This window comes from Lutjanus erythropterus, chromosome 24 (genome assembly GCF_056507025.1).
Source record: "Lutjanus erythropterus isolate fLutEry1 chromosome 24, fLutEry1.hap2, whole genome shotgun sequence".
NCBI lineage: Eukaryota > Metazoa > Chordata > Actinopteri > Lutjaniformes > Lutjanidae > Lutjanus > Lutjanus erythropterus.
In genome coordinates, this window is record NC_139340.1 from 1,395,519 (window position 1) to 1,416,094 (window position 20,576).

The 20,576-nt window shown below is 38.0% G+C and overlaps 1 protein-coding gene and 1 long non-coding RNA gene across 2 annotated transcripts; both read left to right on the forward strand.

Annotated features, from left to right (window-relative positions):
- Positions 1 to 4: 4 nt before the first annotated feature.
- LOC146304481 (uncharacterized) lies at positions 5 to 20,576 on the forward strand. Its single transcript, XM_084714156.1, has 8 exons — positions 5 to 56; positions 980 to 1,033; positions 1,172 to 1,207; positions 3,368 to 3,421; positions 3,536 to 3,709; positions 17,310 to 17,630; positions 17,783 to 17,839; positions 18,851 to 20,576. The coding sequence occupies exons 1-8, from the start codon at positions 5 to 7 to the stop codon at positions 18,877 to 18,879; spliced, it is 777 nt and encodes a 258-aa protein (XP_084570282.1). The 3' UTR covers positions 18,880 to 20,576.
- On the forward strand, positions 8,818 to 10,005 carry LOC146304482 (uncharacterized). The gene is made up of 2 exons (XR_014769262.1): positions 8,818 to 9,221; positions 9,692 to 10,005. It is a non-coding gene; the product is annotated as an uncharacterized LOC146304482 (long non-coding RNA).

Here is a 20,576-nt window from a genome sequence, read left to right on the forward strand (position 1 = left end):
AAGTATGCAGGGCAGCGTCCATAGGTCTACATACCATTTCACAGACCCAGGGCAGGGTCTGTGAAATGGTATGTAGACCTATGGAGCTGTAGAAACAGTGATACTTAGCATTTAAAGAATTTGGATGGGGTTTCCTTATTGTGTTCTTATTTCTGAAACCAAACATACAAGTGTAAAAGTCATTTCATATTACATTATTTTGTGCAAACATAGACCCCAGGCACCACCAAGCCCCTACATTTGCCTGAGTACGTTTTTGGGAGCCCAAATGTAAATGTATGGAAAATGAATAGGCAAGTTATTGCAAAACCTTAACTGTGACGCATGTTGTCCACCTTTCCCATGAGTTGTGTTGTAGTTTTTCCTGAGGGCATTGTTTCTGATGAAAAACAAGCAAGACTTCTTGGATAGTGGAGGAAACTGGCAGCACACACTGCAGTACATTATGTCCTTAGACGTGTCAAATTCTAGCTACTCAAACTCTTGCTTCCATTTAGTCCTAAATTTCCATTTTTTCCCCTTTCTGCCTTTTGTGTTCCTGGGTCTTCTGTAAAGATTGTGTTAACAATCTGAGGCTTATTTCTAATTTATGCCCCATTTGGAAGTGGAAACGTCAGTTTCAAACAATGCAACTGTCACTGCCCACATACTTCCATGCATCCTTGGCGTAGATGTTAAGCGATACAGCCACTGTGGATTCAAAAGTTGCCTCAGTGGACAAGAAGAAAAGTCAAAAGTTTCTGACAACAAACATGTCAATGCTGCTGGAGGTTGTAATGTATCAATCAAAAGCAGAGGCAGCGTTGTAGATGGTGGTGGTCTGTGCAGCTTTTAAATATATCCCATGTGGATGGAGAATTCTTTTCACTAACTAATTGATGGCTGATTGCTTGAGGTACACTGCACCCACAACTATTAGTACTGCTGTGTTTAGTCTGTCTGTAAGCTTTCTGATGATATCTTTGTCCCCTAAATCTAGATCCCACCCCTAAACCTGACAAACCTGCTGTTAAGCCACCACCAAGTGGAGGAGGTGAGTCAACAAATATTTCAGCTCATTTATTGTTTTTACAGGTTATATTCTCTACCTTTTTCTCCAACAAATCCCATGTTCAGAGACAAATCAGCAATGACTGTATCCTACTAACACGTGTGTATTTGTGTATTACAGGTGGTGAACTTGATTTGGGGGATGCACTTGGCCCAGGTAAACCTGTTGGAAAAGTCTCTGATATGAATATTGAGATCTGACCAAGAGTGTTCATGTTTTATTATTCAAAACGTACTTAATTTTTACCTGTATCAGTTGACATATTGTGTGAATCCCTTCCCCAAGCAATGATTGTTTAATTATAGCTTAGTAACTGTAACTCTGCATGGCAGGCCTGACCAGATTCTGACTGACACTGATACAGATACAGTTTTTTATGGTGAATCAGACTGAGTAGAGAGTGATTGTCCTCACCACAGATTTGGCTGAAGTTGTAAAATGCTGCAGTGCGCGTCGCTCAGCCACTCTTGTTTGTTACAGCTGATCACTGCTCTGCTCCATGACTGACTTAACGTCTCTGGGCGATGGGTAAATGGATGGTACTTTATTTAGATGCTAAATTAAAACATAATTGCAATCGCTGCCTTTTGAGAATACATCTCCCTGTTAACTGCTGATAACTCTAGAGTGTGTGCTGTAGATGGTCTGCTGCGCTTTACTCACAGCTGAGTTTTTTACTCTGTCAACATCATGTTAATTGACATTTTGAAAATCAAATTTTGACTTTTCTGAATCAATTCAGAATCTTCTAGTTCTGCATCGTGATTCATCTAAGAATCAAATATTTCCTCCACCCCTACTATTCAAGGAGTTTGGAAGGGGTTATTTTTTTAAACCATCTCAAAAACTAATCTAACATCTAGTGTAATATAAGCTGTGAACATTAGCATGTTGAGCTAACTAGTTTGCTATTAGAGTTGCAACCTAGTGTTACTTCCAATGCTAGGGACATTTTATACTGCATTATTTTGTGGTGTCACAGTTTATGCCAATGATAAAGTGAAAAAAAAGTGCAACGCTTAGCAAAGCTTACTTACATTTAGATTCAAGGATTATTGATGTTACGCCAGAGCTGCCTTGGTTGCTGTCTGGGGTGTGTTCCATCAAGGGTGATAACCAAGTCTGCGCTTAAGTGAAAAAGCCTGGCCTGAATTAACTTCAACTTCCACTCAAGGCTTAAGTTAATTTAGCATAGTGTAGTCAATGCTAACTCAAGCCAGGCTAAAACGAGCTTGCTTTAAGAGCGTGCACAGAGAACTGAGGTAGCCCAGAACAGCTGATTGTCAAAAAGAGGATAAGATGTCACAAAAAGAAGAAAAAATGAGTGGTTTTCTTCTCTGCTGCAAACCAAGCTTTGAAAATCAAATTATATAAGGAATTGTAAAGGGTACATCATGAAAAAAGACCGATATTACCACAATTATAAAATGATACCAGTATCTTGGGAAGAAAATAAATGTGAAAACGATGGGATTCTGTTGTGCGGCGCCCTGCACCTTTCGCTCACTTAGTAGAGCGTCCACCTCGTGTGCTGAGGCCTCAACAGCCACATGGGTTCAATTCCAACTTGAGGCCAACCTTCATCTCATCCTCTCTCATTCCTCCTTTTCCTGTCTTCAGCAAAAAACACAAAAAGCTACAGCAATTACTTTTGAAAAGATATCCAGGTCTACTTATTATTTTCTTTGTATTTGATAATAAATGTCTAACCTGCTGCAGGTTAGTCCATAACTGTTCATACTGATTTTACCAACTACATAATCAGCTGCTCTATAAAACATTCTCTCATTCATAGGATGTCCATTTGATTTACAGGCATCACCTGCTCATTGGCATTCAAAGTCAGAAACTGGACATGAAGCAGAAAAATGTAAAACATAAGTAACATTTAAATTCATGCTTGATCACATAGAAAAAGGTCTGAACAAAAGACACTTGATAGAACTGTCTATTTTACATTCTGTTTCTGCCCCATGTTGGATTTCTCTGACACATGGCTAAATTAAGCTTGACAGTTAGCCTGCCACAGAGCAGGATAGTTCAGGGGTATGAGTTACTGTGCTCACTGAGCAGGGATTCCTGTAAGCCTTACGTCTTTTGCACCGTCACAGTCCAGCCTCGTGGCTGGTGGGCCACAGACGGAGTACCTAAACTAACAAAAAACTTCAACATTATTTTTGTTTCGTCTTTATGTTGTTTCTTGTGTCTTATGTTTTTTGATGGTGTCCTTGTACATATATTATATCATATTTGTCTTATGTCTTTCTTCCTGTGTTTACTTAAACATAAATGCTGATAATATATTTGTACCCACAGACCTCAACCCCAAACCTGACAAACCTGCTGTCAATCCACCACCAAGTGGAGGAGGTAAGTTTTTTATATTTCAGCTTTTGACTTCTTCATTTACATTGTACATGGACATTAAAGGACAAGGCCTGTGATGATGGACTGATTGCTTTTTTTGTTGTTATTTTCTTAAAGGTGGTGGAAGTATAAGTGACTCGGACTTGTTTGATATTGCCGGTGGTGGTGGGGACTACAAGCCTGATGGAGGTCGCTCAGGGGGAGGAGGTCAGTCAGTCCCACCCTCAACGTTGCTCTATTTTGTTTTCAGTTCCATCTCTGCTCTTTTTATTCTTGTTTTGCCAGCGGCTTGACTGCAGGCCTCCATGCTTAAATATACATCGTCTGATTTATTACAGCATCCCAAAATGACACCCTGGTTACTGTGCTGTTGAAGCTCTGCAACAAATGAATGTACTTTACAGACAGGAAGTGAAACACCAGAGGAAAATTTTGTCTGTCACTCCTCCCTCCAACTTTGGAGAAAAAATGAGCAAAACAAAAGAAAAGCAGGAGATTTTTAAATGATCTCATGGGTGTTTCAGAGGTTTCTCCTTGATGACAGTGTGGAGCAACAAGACTTTAATTTGACCACTGAAATGAATCTGAGATCTCATTTAAGGGTTTTCTTTGACCTCTCACTGTTATGGTCATGTTTGTGCTGTGCACAAAAATAACAGACAATATCAGTCTCAGACTGAGACCAGACCGAGGCTCTTTCTTAGAAGCAGAATTTAAATATATTTTCAGGCATAATTGAAGAGTTAAAATCAAAACGTCCCCAAAATGCAGTTTTGTCCCAATTCTCGAGACTGATGATGTGTACTTTTTGCCCCATTCCTGAATGTTGGTGTCTCCCCAGATCTCCTCCTCTGCTTTGTTGTGTCTTGTTGTCCTTCACTACCGCTGACTCAGCCAAACTGACAGTCTCTAGAGGATGGCACAACATTTATTTAATGCCATGGCAACAATGACAAATTCTGATCTGACTGTTTATGCATATACTGTTGGTCACATGACACTTTTTGATCATTTATTAATGTTGCCTCAAGAGGAGTGAAAATAGTTTGCCAGTAAGGAGATTTGTTAAAGAGCGAAGTGTGCAGAGAGCAGAAGGAGTCAGAGCTCAGGATGATGATGGTGTGGTGTGTGGTATTTGTCTTACCACTGTAAACCACATACAGATTCCCCATAGAAACAAAACTGAGTCACATGACTGAAGACGGTGAAGGCAGTGTGAACACACAATAAAAACTGAAGCATCCTTTGTTTCAGCTGTACTTGTGTACAAAGTGTGGATTTGCTTGGAAGGAGAGGGTGAGGCGAGGGCTTTGCAGTCTGCATCATTTAATATTCACAATTAAACAGAAACAGATTAAAACCAAAATGTTCTTTTTTTTTAACTTGACCTTCAGAATAAAAGCAGAAGTAGTTTATTTGTAATGTAATGAAAGCAGGGAATAACTGGTTTGAGAAACACCTGACCATCAGCCAATCAGAGTAGTGATGCATTATGCTTTTACAATCAGGATTTGTACAATGTCTAAAACGGTTCTGGTGCGTTCATTCAGCTGATATAACAAGCACATCCAGCATTACATTAGTTAAAAACATTTGTTTAAAGACCTTTGATTCTCTGCTTTTATTCTAAATACCAGATGAAAGTTCTGGGAGCTTTACTGCACTTCAGAATATCCCCCAAACAGCTCAGTGTGTCTGTTCACACAGTTTGTTATTCTGCCACATGACAACAGATTTTTACCATATGGCCCTCGAGGGCCTCTGAAGTCGGGCTGTCTTTGGAGCAGAAATTCTCCCATGCGTGGATACACTTCTGTGACTGTATCACATGTTCATCTGCTTTTTATGTGAGCTGGTTTTGAGAGGAGTTTGATTTTTTTTTGCCTCTATTTACAACGTCTCCTTCCTTTGCAGCATTTGAATACTGATCTGGAGGTCAGTTACCGTGGCAACCATATAATCTTTAAAGATTAGAGGCATTTGATCAGCCGTATCCTGAAGAATATAAACACAGGTGTAGAGCTGCTGGACACTCAACACGTCATTTTTTTTTTTCTCCAAGTGAGAAAATATCTTAATTATTATTTGCATAATCTGTTTTTTTAAGGTCTTGAAGATCCAGTCATCACTAGGATGGCTTCAGCTTGTAAATGTCTAAATATAAATAGTTCATTTCTGCTCCCGTGGTTCTGTATGGAGTCACAGGAGTGTCATAAAAAATGAACACATCTGTAAAAGAATAAAAAAATAAATGTGGAAATAATTAGTTTGATATTATAAATATTTGAATAGTTATTTTGATCTTGTAAATGTGTAAATAGTTAATTTAACCTCCCTCCCTTTGTAGATTTTATTTTACTAAATATTTGATTTTGCTGTAGTGAGTTTGTGATCATTTAACTAAATTATTCTGTCTTTGCACTGCTGCTGATCTGTCACTGTAACTAACATAAGATTGATTACCGTAATGTTTGGACAGTTGAGCACACCTGAATATAAGCTGCACCAACTAAATTTAAAAAGAAACATGTTTGTACATATATATAGGCCACACTTGTCTATAAGCCACAGGTGTCCACGTTGTAACATGAGATATTTACACAGAAAGATGGTACACAGAAGGATTTTTTTTAAATTTTTAATTAAATGTTTTTTTTCTGAACAGTGCCTGTAACACAGCAGTAACACGGCAGTAAAATGACAGTAAAACGGCTGGTTAAAAAAATGCCAAGCTTATGTGCAGCAGCTCTATTTCCTTCTTCGACAGCCAGATCGATTGCCTTCAACTTGAAATGCATATGATGCAGTTTTTTTCATGTGTTTTCCATGATGAGGATGACTTTTCAAAACACAATCAAACTAGCATCTTCCTCAGCGCATTATCTCTTCGACCTGTCTGTCTCGCTCTTGCACGTCCTGCTAGAGCGCCCCCTGGAGGCTGTTAGCCCGTAAAAATCTATAGATTAGCCGCATCATTGTTTAGGCCACAGGGTTCAAAGGGTGTGAAAACAGTGGCGGCTTATAGTCCAGAAATTATGGTAATTGATTAACTGATTTATCTATTTATTCATTGAATTATTTTAAAAACATTTTATTGACAAACAGCAATATTGACATGAAAAAAACAGAAATGAATCATGCCAAAGGATCAGAAAAGACAAATCTTTAATCAGCTCATGATGTATAAATGTTATAAAAGGAATATAAGTTCCTAATTGAATGCATTTGTTCACCTCATTTGCAAAAATGAAAAAGATGGTTTTTGATTGGACAGTTTAGATTTATGGATATGAGAATCTGCAATTTAATAGGATCAATTTGATACCATAGTATTTTGTTTTAGAGGAAATATTTTTAAAAACAATACCTATTATCATAGGAAAGTGAAAATTCAGAATCAATGAATAATAATAATAATAATAATAATAATAATAATAATAATAATAATAATAATAATAATAAATAATCTCATCAAAAAATACATGAGCAAAATAATAAGATCCACAGTCTTTGCTTCTGACAAATTGTGTTTAGACATGAGACGGTGTCAGACTGAAGTCTTCTGGTGTGACGGAGGCATAAAGTGAACTGTCCCGATCAGACAAGTTCAAAACAAGATCTTTGTCTTGCCTGTGCCTCATAAATGAGCTCAAAGACCAATATGAGACTTTGACCATTTTCTCATACTTTGTCTTGTCTCAGCCTGAGACTAATTTGAGCTTAATTTGTTTTGTCTCACTACCCTGTCTTAAATAATCAGCTCTTGAGAAACAGTAATGTCTAAAGGAAAACTCTTATCTTAAATGAGATCTTAAATTTATTTCTTAAAGTCTTTTTGCTCCATTCAGTCATCAAGGAGGAACGTCTGAGACACCTCTGAGCTTAGCAAGAGATTTCCTGCTTTTCTTTTGTTGCTCCTTTTGGTGGAGTTTTGGAAAAACAGATGAGGCTTAAATAAGTTTAAAATAAGAATCTCATTCATTTCTTGCAAGAAAGAGAAACAAATGTTTTAGTCAGAGGTGTCTTTTTCCAGCTATTTCCTGCAGACGTAGCAGAGAGACAGAGCACTCAGCTGCATGATATTCCCAGCATGATATTCCCAACATGATCAAACTGTTTATAAAGTCAGAAAATATATAAAGTCAGTCCAACATTTGATTGTGTGCTCTAAAATTTAATATAAAATTTAATGCTACACATGGATGCATGTCATAGGTGCACTATTTAAACAAACAGCACTACACCTCTCAATACAAATACAGTAAATGATGAGTTCTGGATATTAATATTACACTTCAAACGTTCTGTTCCATTCATGCTCAGTAATTGCACACATGTGTAACACTTGTGATATGCATGGGTTGTCAAAAAGAGGCCTATTGTTCATTTTTCTAAATGTAATCATGATAGTGAGACAAAGACACTGCCTGACTCTTGTTTTGGAAGGTCCTGTCTTTGTCTCTATACTGTTGTTTAGTCGGAGGATGGAAGTAATTAGTTGTTCTCCCAAAGAAAGAAAAAGGAATAAAAAGCCACAGTCCTGCAGTGTAATTAGAGCCACATGCTTGGTTTTCAGTTGTGATTCTGCCTGATCGTATACATGAAGCAGCGACTACACTAACCTGTTATTAACTGCAGATTACTGCACACACAGCTGGAATGTTACTGAATAAAATCAACTTATATAAGAGGAAGCACAGTGAGGACAAAGTAAGACTGACCTTCTGTTGCGTCCATTTCTGTTTGGACAGTAAAACCCAGAGTTTTACTCCTGCTTCCTCTCAGCACTCTGCCGTTGAAGTGAGGGAAGAAGAAACGCATTAGTTTTTCTCGCTTGACTTTTCTCCTTTTTCTTTTGAATTCAGGCCATCCAACGGACTCTGGCCACGATTCCCATGGTATGTTTTTCTTCTTGTATTTTTCTTTATGACTGAATCATAAAAAAGCGCTTTAGTTTTCATTTATAGAAAGCAGTCATGAGGAGAACCACTGTGAAAACAGTTGTATAATGCTTTCTGTGACTAAGAACTTTGGTGATCCTCTGACTTCTTATCTAATGCCATTATGAAATCAGAATTTTAATTTATCCAATATTGTATCTACAAACCTAACAACATTACCATCAACTTCAACTTAAGATGGTGGTAAACACTGTAAATATAATGACTGTGTTGCACCAACAAAGATGAATTTAGTCAAAGATTAGTTCTAATCAGTTTAGCAAAACCAAAAGAACTACAGCTCTGTTAATGATTAAAGTTAAAAACTAATCCCTGTTTGATGTAAAGTTTAATCAAAATGGAGATGCTTGCTTGCCCAAATTAAAATGAATAAAAGCTATAGCTATACAGTTAAGTTACATTGTGTATAATGTCCCTGACAACCTGTGTAGTTCATTTAGCCATGTGTTAGTACTGCCTTTTTTGAAAGATGTAAAAGTTTGAAATATTGATTTAATGTTGTAGAACAAATCGTCTCTTCAGCTTGTGTCAATCACAGACCTTATTTTAGGCATCTAACAAAACTCCATTCTAAAATCCTACTGTCCTTGAGGCAAGGGAACCAGAAGTGCTAATATGCTAACATTTCTGGGTTTTTAGAAACCCTCCCTGCAGCACACTGAGACTTGATACAGATGCTTATGTCATTGGCCTGAATTCGAGTCTGAACAGTGTAAATCTTGTATTTTGATAGTTTTAGTTTTGCATAGTCAACTTAGCTTTAAAATATATCTGACTATCGTGAATATTGTTGATTGATTTGCTGTCTATTTTTCTGACAGGTGGTGCTGATCAGCCTCAAGGTAAATCCGTATTTAGCTTTGATATACTTCCTGTCTTTGTTCCTGTGTTCTGTCGGTGTCAGTCTGGGCATCATAATTGTCTTCCTGCAGCGCTATCTAGTCCGTGAGCTCTTGTTTGGAATTTCCTGTTTTCTGGTCTAAAGGAAGCCATGATCACTGCTTCTGTTCGGTTTCTGATCCAACAGTTGTTTTGTTAGTGTTTAATACATGCCGCATGTTGATTTGTATGCTCGTGGTTGAAAGACGCTCATTGTAATTGTCAAACTCTCTTCGTATCATCTTGACATAAGACTTGTCAGCTAGATCGTTAAGACTTTGGCTATTTGATCAGTTTCATTCCACCAGACAACTGGTGTCTTTGAGGATTAACTGACAGTTGGCTTCAGTTCCACACTGTTACATTCTTCATATTGGTACCCCTGGTCTGGTTCTTTTGGCTAAAACCCTGCTTCGATTGTGTGTCGTTGCAGATCCAGACCTTCTGTGGGGCCAAGTCCTGAAGATGCTAAATGCTAACATACCAGAGGAATTCTATATGTGGATTTCCAACTTAAAGCAAACCATAGAACGTCTCTTAGAGAGGGCCCTGGATCTGCTGCAAGCCATGCCGTGAACCGTCAGTCAGTTCTGATTGGCTCTCAGGTCTAAGATTGCACACAGTGGTTTACAAATGTTTGGTTCAGTGTCTGACAAGGTCATGAATAAAATATACAGTAGCGTTTTTGAAAAGTCAAGAGTCGGAGAGGAATCGTTTTCCTGGATGAAGCCAAGATTGTGATCATTGGGATATTTTACTTCCATGGAGTTTTTCAAAGTTGTTTTGTTGATGTGCGGGGCTAAACTCTGCTCTGGAGTGCATTTCCTGTGTGGTTTGACCTCTGGCTTTTCTGAAAAATCTGTCTGATGGGTATAAAATGTAACAGGCTTAGAACTGTCGCGGACCAGGGGAATCCGACTGTTTAATAAAAACACAGCTCCAAAGGGCCGTCCACACCGAGAACAATAATTAGCCTATAACAAAAACCCAAAGAAATTCTTTCTTAAATTCTTGTAACTGTTGTGATTAATGTCCCGTGTCCTCTTGTATGTTGTGTTTGTGTTTTTGACCTCTATTATGATTCAAACCGGGACAATAAAGCTGGATTGAACAGAAGTATAACAATGACCATTAACTGGATGGCTGCCCACCCTAAGCCTGGCTCTGCTTGAGGTCTCTCCCTGTTAAAAGGAAGTTTTTCCTCTCCACTGTCGCCTTAGTGCTTGCTCTTGGTGGGAACTATTGAGTCTCTTGAGTCCACACCACAACTGTAACACCAGTTACAGTGACAAATGATAGGATCACTTTCAGTGCGATTTGATGGATGATAGAAACATAAAGCCAACATGAAATCCACCTGAACTTTAATACTCAACTGCAAATGACATAAAAAAGAAGTCATTTTGCCTGAAGTTCAGTTGATCATGGACAATGCCATCAAATTAATCAAAAGTATGAATAAAATTTCTCTTCAAAATTCGACAACTCTTGTAACATTGCATTGGATTTGTCAAAGTTTTCTGTCGTTAAACTTCATGAACCCATATCCTTCTGGTTTTCTTTTTGTTTCTTAGTGCAATGTACAGCAGCGACAGTTCATCAGTATCCAACTTCTGTTAACACAACTGGAGCATGCATAGTTCTTGGTGCCGCTGTTTACACACCATTATTGTTCCTCAGGTTGGATACTCATGTCATTATTGTTATAGGTCTGGTTCTTGGTGTGGACAGGTCTTAAGATTAGAAATGCTTCCATCACTGAACCACACAGACAGTTTAAATCTGCAGAGCTGGGAGAAATGATATAGTGTCAGCTTTAACCCTGTGATTCCAGACTGAGCAGACACCCAGTCTTTGGGTGTGTACATACATTCCTTTTTCTTTGACTCTCCACCCAGCTCTCCTGTTCATTGAGTGCCATGACTCATTGACTTTTGTTAGCTGACAGCATTATTAATGCAGTGAAGTCTGAATGTGTGGAACAGAACTTGCTATACATTAATTAGTGGTTAAGGGATTTTTCTGAAATTAGAATCATTTTGAGTTTTTGTTGGTTGTTTTGATGCTCATAGGTCACAGATGTCCTCATATTATGCAGTAAATAAGCTCATATGACTAGAAGTGAAGCATTTGACTTGAAGGTGAATAGAGTGCTCTGACTGAAGATGAGCACAAGACACCAAAACAAATATATCTTAGGGATCTTGCTTTACACTAGGTTTGCATCTGTGGAAGGTCTTAGTTAATGACTGTTTCTTGGCTGTCAGCACTTCATGTTCAGACACGCCTGGTTTCTGCTCTCACGGTCAGTCCAAACACCTTGGATCCAGCAGCAGTCTGCACACATTCTTTACATAGCCAGCATTCACTGCACTGCACTGACAGATCCAATATGTTGAGCTGTAGAACTTCAAAATTTCTTCTCATGTAGAATCCTCTTATTTTACTGTGGAGATTTGATTAGATGATATTTTTTTCCTTTGGTTCTTTTTAGCTCATGAGTATTTTTTTTTCTTTGGTGACTGGCAGGATAATTTAATTTAAGTGGGGTTTTGAACTTAAAGCTTTTCTTTTGTTTGCCGTGAGTCTTTATGGAATTTGTACCTTTGCTGCAATGACTACAATATAAGAACGTCATGCAATGAAGAACAAATAAAAAAACGTTCAGTTCCAAGTGTTTGATTTATTATCCATGTGCAAAGATGGAGACACAACAGAGCAACTCAGGTCCTCTTACCTGCATTATACATGACTAACACACAACAGAACCTTAACATGGTAAGAGCCTTAAGGTGGCTCCTAATTTTTAGCAGATATTTGCATCCAGTCCATGTTGTAATACCTTTAATACCATCTTTGAATTTGATTTGTGTCTTAAATCACAGCCTTTCCTCTCACAGCCCAAACTTCTCACTAACAGCACATAAACATGTAGAAATCTGCGTCGAAATTCTGGAAAAAAAAGACCTTATAACTTTAAATCTACTGAATAGCGACCATTTCCTTCAGCTTCAATTGTTTCCATGGTTACAGTGACCACAACAAGCATGCGTGGCAGCAGTATGTTTTCCTGTTTTCATCCTGTCACCTTCTTGATGGGAACTGCAGTTCTAAGTCATTCATCCCAAATAAATGAAATACACTCTGGTGACTCTTTATTTGAAGGGGTATACATAAGACTGTCATGACCATGCCATGACACCTGACATGTACATGCAGCAGTCTTAATCAGTGTTTATGACTGTTTTCATTAAATGTAATTCAGTCCATTATGTCATCTTTAATGCATAGTTGACATTGTTTAAGATGTCTTTGTTAAGACAACTTGACATTAGTAAAGACAGCATAATCTGTCAATGGCATAGCAAAGTTGTCAACACATCTCAAACAATGTCAGCTTCACATTAAAAATGACATCAGTTATGAACATTCATTAAGGCATCTTCGTGTTCATGACAGGTGTCATGACATGGTTATGAGAGTGTAATGACAAAAAAGCATTACTGACATATACCCTACAGGTAAGTAGGGGAATTTATAGATCATGCAGGAGAGTCTTTATGAATGTTTATGACTGTTGTCATTAAGTGTCACTCATTATTTAAGGGTGTGTGCACTAGGCTAATACATAACACATCACATCATATATAAAATAAACATGCACAAATCTTAACAAATGTTTTTTGACTGTTGTCATGAAGTTGTCTCCCTTCAAATAAAATGTTATTAACATTTCAGACAATTATGTTTTGCAGTGCAAGTCTTCTGAGATTATGTGTAAATATGCAAATGAAGCATTATCAAATGCTAACTTTTGGTGAATTTGGAGGAAAAATCTACAGACAAATAGACAAAGTGTAGTAAAATAAACACCTACATGTGTATTTTGGAGGTTTTCTTCCCACTAGTCTGCAAGAAAACATGTTATGAAAGCAAAATTGTCCTGGGCATGAAAAACAATTTAGTGTCGCTCCTTAAAAATCAGAGGGACCAAACCCATGAATATATATATATGTTCTCTCAAAGCCTCTGTCTGCAATTTGTTCTCCCAGTTCAGGACAAGTTTGTACTGCAGAGATCAGAGTTACTTGTCTTCTCTGCTTTTCATAAATTGCTTTGACTATAACTTAAGGCATTTTCTGTGAATTTTCAGCGGTGTAAGCTTGGTAACTTCAGTAATACCTGCTGCCTTCACTTTAAAATACTCTACTCGCTCAATGGACCACCAGGCTTTTTACTTGTTCATAGCAAAGTAGCTTTCAGTGCTGAGAGGCTATTAATCAGGATTTGTGATCAAATCATGGCTGCATCAGAGACAAAGTATCACATTTTTAAATGAATTTATTTTATCAGCAATTGGATCAAAAACGATTTGTGTTCGTTCTGAATTTGACGCCTGCAGCACTTTCCCAAAAACTTGGGACAGGAGCATGTTCACCACTGTGATACATCACCTTTTCTTCTAACCACACTCAGTGTTATGGAAGTTTTGAAAATGAAATTCTTTCTCATTCTTGCTTGATATACGACTTCAGCTGCTCAACAGTCCGGGGTCTCTGTCGTTGTATTTTGTGCTTCATGTTGCACCACACATTTTCAATGGGAGACGGGTCTGGACTGCAGGCAGGTCAGTCTAGTACCTGAACTCTTTTACTGTGAAGCTAAGCTGCTGGAACATGTGCACAATGTGTCTGTTCTTGTCCTGCTGAAATAAGCAGGGACGTCTCTGAGAAAGATGTTGTCTGGATGGCAGCATTTGTTTCTCCAAATTCTGTATGTACCTTCAGCATTAATGGGTCTATACCCATGATGCCTGGGACACTAACGCACCTCACAACATCAGACACTGACTGTCAGAATAACACTTCTGATAATTATAAAACATGCTGAATATCAGAGTCCATAATCTGTCAGCCCTGATGAAGTATATGTCTGATTCTTGAGGATAGGAACTAGTTATATCCTAAAAAATGTATTATTCATACCAATACTTTATTTCCATTTTTTTGGTGAACACGTCCCAGACAAGAATTCACAACTACAAACAAAAATATGTTAAAAGCCTTCAAAATCTGAAACTAACAGTCCCTACTGATAACACAGGTATAAACGTGCTGTTGTAATTGTCTTTATTTTAAGTCATTTTTTAATAAAAATGTTGGTCCTTCATAGTTGTGCCACAGATTTCTGTCAATCATCAGGCATAAAAGGGTCAGCTATACCTTAAGGACCCCTGTCTCACTACTGCTCAAGCCCTAGTAAACTTTCTATTTTCAGACACATTCATTCAATAATATTTCTATCTGTGTCTCCTGTCAGCTCCATAGTCCTTCTAAAACAAAGCTAAATAAGAATCATGGTTTAAAAATGTGTATTTTGAAATGAAAAAATGGAAAATGTCAACTCTAATCACAATTTGATCACAACAGCGAGGGAGGAGAGGCGAGCTGCAGAGAGGAGGGAGGAATTGAATTTTAAATCTGAAGCCTGCAGTGAACCATAGAAGCTTCTATTGACTTTTCTCATGAAGCTTTTAGTGCGTTTTGTCCTTAATGTTAAATTGAGCAGGTCAATATGCTCATCTGTGCCTGATGGACTGATGGGTTTGTCATTTTATTATATAAACATATTCTTAATGCCAATTGTAGTGCCTTTGAGTGTTTCTGGACAATATTTGTCATTGTTTTTGGTTAATGTATTTTATGTAATAGTTAGGTTTGAATTACATTTTAAACACTTGAAAAATATCCCTTAAAGCTACATTTTGAACAAATAAATATGTGATTAATTTATGATTAATCACAGTTAACTACAGACAGTCATGTGATTAATCATGATTATATATTGTAATCGATTGACAGCACTAATAAAAACACAATAATAACAATTCAGGTGCAGGTTTAATTCTTGTTACAATGCTCAACACTGAGCTAAGTATTGAAACTAATATGCAAACTAATGCAAAAATGTGTGCTGTGTAGAAAACATACAGTCAGAAAACCCATTTCTCTATAAAACATGGTACAGGCCACTTGAAGTACCACTAAGAAGTAACTAATCTGTGGGGATAAAAGGAGTGAAAGCTGAGCGAGAACAGGTTAATAAAGTGTGTGATCACACTTTATTACAAACATCAGGTGGGATAGGATCCAGGGTTAATCTGACACTGATCCAAATAGAAGCAGACACGTGTGGGAAAACTCAGTGCCCACATGCTCAGCATTTTCCAGCAGTAAGTCATGCTGTCGGCTCCTCTCCTCTGTTGCTTTTTTCTGTGGAGGCAACGCCCTGTTTTAGTACACTGCAGCATCACAAGACACACCTCTGCCTCATGACTCACTGTGGTTCAAAGTCATGCCAGCTAACAGAAGAGCAGCTCTATTATTCATGCAGACTGTGTGTGTGTGTGTGTGTGTGTGCGCGCGCTGCATGTGTGTGTCATTATCCCTTCGTGTGCTGCGTGTGTGTTGCCCCACCCTGCCCTGGAACCGGGGTGTGTTCACTTTTAACACTCTTAACTTTTAATCCCACTCTCTGGACCTGTTGTCTCTGTTATTTAATTTGTTTACATCCACACATTATGCTTTTGTGTTGCTTACATCCTGTTTTTGACTGAAATACATGTTCACTGCAATTTTCTTTTACAATAGTTGAAGTTTTGGGAACTTTTTACTAGTGCAAGTAGATTCTGTCTGTCATCAAAAGTTATTGACCTCCACCTTGTGGAGAACTGAGGTTATGACAGTTTATGACAGCAGTGTGAGGATCTAAGTGACATTGACAAGGGTCAAATGGTCCTTTTTCACCTCAGCCATATAGACATGAACCAGGTTACTAATGACACTAATTAAATTTCCATTCCTTTCAGCTCAGGGTGCTGACTGGCCAGAGAATTTGGCCTCCTAATAGCTAAGTAGTGATATAGTTTTCTTGTTTTATGCATTTAAACTGACGCTGCGTCCGAGCAGAAACAGCAGGTCTGTTTAGGATGTTCCCAGTATGCAGTGGTTAGTACCTGGCAAAAGTGGTCCAAGAAAGTGCAACCTGTGAACTGGTGACAAGGTCATGGGCGCCGACTGTTGAAAAAGTTAAGTCAGGATGCCCATGCTGACCCCTGTCCACCAGTGACAGTGCCCTCGGTTGGCATGTGAGCATTAGAACTGGACGATGGAACATTAGAAGAAGATGTTCTGATGTTGACATTGTGTTGACTTGGTCTCCAGATTCTCCAGACCTCAATCTGATTGAGCATTTGTGAGATGTGTTGGAACAACAAATCTGATCCCACCTTCAAACTTACAGGATTTAAGGAACTGCTGCTGCTTTACGTCTTGGTGCCAGATACCACAGGACACCTCCAGAGGTCTGTGAAGTCCAGACCTCAGTCAGTTAGAGGGAGACCTGCACAGTATTGCAGTACTAGGCAGGTGGTCTTGATCAGGTCTTGATGAGGTGATCAGTATGTGTCTAAAACAGGCCTGGAACAGATGGACAGGGGCCTCCAGACAGATCTGTGAATGATCAAAACATGGGGCCACAGTACTTCAAAATGTTTTACAGGAAACAGCAACTGCAGATTCTCACTAAATAAATCTCCAATATTTTTGACAATATTCTGAATTGTATAATTGTGAAACTGCAGTCAATGGAAAGCAGTGGTTCCCAAATGGTGTGCTGAGTCCAGGTGTGTCTTGGGATTTTGAGCCACCTATGCATGATTGATCCAGTATACCACTACACAAAACGTTGTGGATTAAAGTGGATGAACGAGGAAAAACTTGTTTGATTAGTTTCTGTAACGCTGTAGCTGAACTGGCAGCGACCGTGTCGGGATGTTCTATACTCACATAGTATGTATATCACACTACTTACTTTTCAGTACTCGAGAGTGCAGACTGTATTTGTCTGAACATGCATGAAGAGCTGCCAGCCCTGCTGGTTGCATCACTGTTAGTGTGGCCCTCTATTTCTTCATTGTGTTCCTCCTCTTCTTTTTTTTTCATCTTCCTCCTCTTTCTCCTTCTTTTTCTTCCTTTGCAAAATGTCTTAATACAGAATCTGTCTAGCCATATCTGGAGGTAATCCGGCTCGTATTGTGTTTGGATCTTATGCAGGTGTAAACACAATCTATACAACAGTCTGGATAATGTATGTGGATACAGATCACATGTTAATAGCAGGTGTAAACGGGGTCTTAGTGTCCCTTTCTGACTGCTCTAACACTGTGTGTGGTTTTGTTTCTTCTCGTCCAGAAGCTGGAGGATCTGGACAGATCGCAGGAATTGTCAGCGCTGTAGGAGTCGCCCTGCTGGGAGCAGCATCCAGTTACATTGCTTACCAGAAGAAGAAACTCTGCTTCAAGCTGCAGGGAGGTACGAATACTGTTATGCAGTTACATAGTTTATATATGTTAGAATGCCATGTATATACAATAATATAGACAATAATAGATTCACAAATTAATTTATTCTAATCGTGTTCTCAGAGTATCTATTATCACTGATGAGCTGTTGTTTATTTCCAGGAGGAGCAGATCCAGAGATGGGGAAAGGCCGTCAAGGTGGTCAGAATGATAATCAATGTACGTTTCTTTCTTTATTCAAATTAAATAAAAAATCATCAGGATGCTTCCTGTAAAACTTTAATTTTGTTAAGTAAAAATAGTAAGGCCACGATATAGATAATCCATCATTACAAGTAAAAGTCCAGCATTTAAAACCTTACTTAAATAAGTTTCAAATATAAGTTTAAGTATTTAGACGAAGGCTTTCATGGCAGTTACTATCATAATACTGCACATGTGTGCTTCAGGTACCATGATTGTGATATCTAGCTTCTCTAAAATGGACAGCAAAGAGAAACAAAACAAAAAAAGATAAGAATGCTGTTCTCCTGAAGAATATGGAAAGAACAAGCACAAAGTAAAAGTAAAGTAGCAAAGTAAATTTAACCAGCACCCAGCAGGAAAGGAAAAGTTCAAAATAAGATCTCGCCTTTGTCTTGCCTGTGTCTCTTAGAATAAATGAAAATACACACTCTAACAGCCTGCCATTTAAAAGTTAGGAGCATTTACAAGATTATGAATGATTTCATAAACTCATAAACAGACAGACAATTCATTTAAAATTGATTAAAGTGAAATAAGTATATTTAAATACTAATATTTGTGAGCCTTTACCTCAGTAAGTTTCTGAATGCAAGACTTTTACATTAAACAGAATATTTTTTACACTGTGGTATTACTGCTTTTATTTAAGTAAGAGATCCACGTCCACCTCTGATCATATGTAAAAGTACTTATTAATCAGATTAGATGTCTGTGATAAATATATTATTCAATGTTTAGCATTATTGATGCACACATGTGTAAGCATCATTCTATCAGTGAGATGAGAATTTAAAAGATATTTATTTTAATAACATATCATCCAGAGAAACTAGTACCTGAAGTGCAAAGTAACCAAACCAAATGTGTGTGTAGGCTGACATCTAGTGGTCAACAGCAGGTAGTGAAAAGACAAACTTGGGATTGCTGGTTTCTGGAATCCACTCCGACTCTTTGCATTAACTGTTTTTTGCTTTTAATTTTCAGTGTTCAGCAACCTGCTCAGGACTTCCTAAGACACCGCCTGCACATGAGCAGGACAAGTCAGTGGCCTTCTCTACAAACTCGTCAACTTTCAATCAATTTGTCTTTTGTCACCTGGGTCTTTTGTAGTCTGTTAATTTGAAAACTGAAAATCCAGTTAGTCGAGTGTCATTTCTTTTTGTGTTCACTAATCCGTGTTGTCAGTGGAGCTGTGTTGATTACTTCAGTGATGATTTCAGCAGATGGTGGTTTTGCACAGAGCTTTGTGTTTTTGTGCTTTGTCTTTGTGTAACTACTGTACACATGAATACATTGGTTTGTTTTCTTTACATGTTTTTTCAACCTGCAAATACATGTGTTTAGTTTAACATAGGTGCTATGTGGTAGGGGGTTACAGCATCATACAACTCAAATCAGGTGTTTGTTTCAGAAAAGATGTTAAACTAACCCCCCTGCAGCTGGCATCTCAGAAGGATCGAACAAAGCTTAGGTGTTTTTTTTATCTGTTTGGTTCAGAATGTAGAGTATTTTCTTTAGCACCTTAAACCTAGTCATTGTTTTTTTCTTATGCGATTTCTGCCTCCACCATTGTTTTTGTGAATCGACCCTTTAAAGCACACCTCACAGTCTGCCTAAACTATATAGACTTCCATAAATGTTCAAATAAAAGCTGATATTCAAATAACAACAAGGGGCGAGCCAGCACCAACAAATAAATGCTGGGGTCTCTAATTAAGGCTGACAAGAAAACATTGGTTTTGTGTTTTTTCTGTTTTGTTTTTTTGGCAGATGCTGTTTGCACCCAGGTGCCAGTAGCTAACAGTGCTCTTTACACCCTGGGTTGATTAGCCAGTGTGGCTATTTACACCCGAGTGTAGCCTAACACAGCAGAGACGAGCACCCATAGCAGTCAGTGCTATTTGCATCCAAGGCCAATGTGGCTATTTATACCTGAGGGTAACCCAGGCAACAATGCTGTGTTGGGTATTTACATACTTAACATTTTCACTATTAGGGTGTAAATTTCCAAATAGTGTGTGAAACTCAAGACTTCCTGCAGATGTTTCAAACTAAAAGCCTACCAGGAACAGGAGGGCTGTTGACCTTTCACCTTCTGGGAGGCTTTTAATGTGAAATGTATGTTTCAGGAAGTATTCAGTTTCATTGATGGCACCTTAACAAAAATTTACAGAACAAGAGTAAAATGTAAGCAATTTGACATAATACATAAAAACAATTTTATTACAGAATAGAAACTGAATTAATTGTTGTTGTACTGATTGAATTAGTGTTGTGGAAATGTACAATTCATCAAGGAAATTAAGTCTGCATGAACAGAACGCAACATCAACAGCAGATCATTTAAAAATGGTAAAATAACATTATAAAAGACGAGCGATTACAAATTAAGGCCTGCTTCAAATAAAGGCCTTCCTGCCACCAAGGTAAATAATGTTTCTGGCTGCTGTTTGAGAATTTACAGTTATCCTTTTTACAGCATAACACAAACATGTCATGGCGTAATCATCATGTAACTGGATGTAAATTCAGCAGAAGGAGCTTTTTAATATAAAATGCTGATTGTGGTGTGAGCTGATGGAGGTTATGAAACACAAAGCAGAAACCTACTACATGTATACATCCTTTAAGTGTACACAGTTTAGTGACGTGTCATTGTAAGTGAAATTACTTAGGATTTTTTGTATCACATATAAAAATGTAACATACA

Coding starts and splice junctions, on each gene's coding strand:
- LOC146304481 (XM_084714156.1), top strand. CDS start 5: ATGCAGGGCAGCGTCCATAGGTCTACATACCATTTCACAGACCCAGGG. Junction 1,208..3,367: donor GGGGGATGCACTTGGCCCAG/GTAAACCTGTTG, acceptor TTGTACCCACAG/ACCTCAACCCCAAACCTGAC. Junction 17,840..18,850: donor TGGTCAGAATGATAATCAAT/GTACGTTTCTTT, acceptor TTTAATTTTCAG/TGTTCAGCAACCTGCTCAGG.